A 1,988-nucleotide genomic window follows, 5' to 3' on the forward strand; every position below is an offset into this window, starting at 1 on the left:
ATGAGGTTCATTATAGGTATCCTGCTGTTATGAGGCTTCCCTTTCATTTGTCGGGCCAACAGAATGTTATGTATGGTGCGGATGACGATATTGATAATGTTTTAACCAAGCCTTCTGTTGCTTCTTCAATATTTGTGCAATAGATGAAGTTGAACAAGACAAATGAAGATGCTAGAAAGCTGACTTATGTTGAGTTTCCTTCCAAATTTGTTTGGATACTTAAAGATAGATGTTGGCAGGTATGTAAGTCGTACCAGTGTGTTGGCCGAATTCACTATGTATCTCCTGCATTCGGCGAACCTTATTATTTGAGGATACTACTCAATAAAGTTAAAGGGCCTAGATCATTCGAGGAGATACGTACAGTTAACGGTCAATTATTCCCGACTTTTAGAGATGCTTGCTATGTGATGGGACTCTTAGATGATGACAATGAATACGTTGAGGCCATTAAAGAAGCAAGTTTTGAAGGACATGCTGGGTATATTCGAGTGTTATTTGCTACCCTGCTTTTTTCAAATACTCTTTCACGGCCAGAATTTGTTTGGGAGAACACGTGGAAATACTTAGCTGATGATATTGTTTATAGACGTCAAAAAGAAACAAATATTTCAGGTTCTGATCTATCTTTTTTATTTCACATACTACATTTTGATTTTTTAATTAATAATGTTAATTTTTTGATTTGTTAGGTTTAGTGCTTCCTGAATATCAGATTAAGAACCTTACTTTGTTGAAAATTGAAAACTATTTAATTTCCAATGGTTCATCATTACGAAGGTTTGTCACTATGTCGTACCCTGATGACGATTCCTTACGTGATGCTTCTAATCCTCTGATCAATGAAGAGCTGTCACATGACCTAGATGAAGTACAAGCTGAGTTTAACAGGTTGCATCAATCTCTTACAATTGAACAACGAGCGGTTTTTGACAAAATAATGGAAGCAGTTGTAGGGCGTAAAGGAGGCCTTTTTTGTCTATGGTTACGGTGGAACTGGAAAAACCTTTTTATGGAAGACTTTGGCTTCAGCTGTTCGATGTAGAAATGGAATAGTTTTAAATGTGGCTTCAAGTGGTATTGCTTCGTTATTACTTTCCCGTGGAAGGACAGCTCATTCTCGGTTCCATATCCCCATTAATCTAACAGAAGATTCAATGTGCAATATTAAGCCAAATAGTGATATTGCCAGATTATTAAAGGAAACCCAATTAATCATATGGGACGAAGCACCGATGGTACACAAACATGCCTTTGAAGCTTTAGATAGGACGATGACCGACATATTTTCGGAAGGTAGGAGTATTCGTTCGGATATTCCTTTTGGAGGTAAAGTTATTGTATTTGGTGGTGACTTTAGACAAATCCTGCCTGTTATTGCTAATGGTACTAGACAAGAAATTGTTAGTGCATCTTTAAGCTCTTCATACATATGGTCAAAATGCAGACTGTTACGGCTGACTAAAAACATGCGTCTAACTATTGGAGCTGAAAGTTCAAATATGGAGTCTATCAGAGAATTTGCAAAATGGCTTATTGATATTGGTGAAGGAAACGTTGGAGATGATAATGATGGTGACGCCATTATAGAGATACCAGATGATCTGCTAATCACCGATATTTGTGACTTGATACAAAGTTTAATTGACTTTGTATATCCTTCAATTATTGAACAATTTAGGATTCCTAGATTTTTTTCGGAGCGAGCAATTCTAGCACCCAAAAATGAGGTAGTTCATGAAATTAATGATCGATTGCTTTCGTTATTTCCTGGTGATGCGAAAGAGTATCTGAGTTCTGATAGTATATGTCAAATTGGACAAATTCTTGATTCTTTTCAAGAAAGCTTATACTCAACAGAAAATTTGAATGCTCTTAAGATTTCTGGCTTGCCTAATCACAGATTAGTTCTTAAAGTTGGTGTTCCTGTGATGCTTCTTCGAAATTTTGATCAACAGAAAGGGTTATGTAACGATACAAGGCTTTAA

General features: G+C 36.4%; 1 protein-coding gene across 1 annotated transcript; it reads left to right on the plus strand.

The window, feature by feature from the left end:
* Nucleotides 1–1,235: 1,235 nt before the first annotated feature.
* Nucleotides 1,236–1,988, plus strand: LOC110944525. The gene has a single exon (XM_022186184.1). The coding sequence runs from the start codon at nt 1,236–1,238 to the stop codon at nt 1,986–1,988; it is 753 nt and encodes a 250-aa protein (XP_022041876.1).

This window comes from Helianthus annuus, chromosome 6 (assembly GCF_002127325.2).
Source record: "Helianthus annuus cultivar XRQ/B chromosome 6, HanXRQr2.0-SUNRISE, whole genome shotgun sequence".
NCBI lineage: Eukaryota > Viridiplantae > Streptophyta > Magnoliopsida > Asterales > Asteraceae > Helianthus > Helianthus annuus.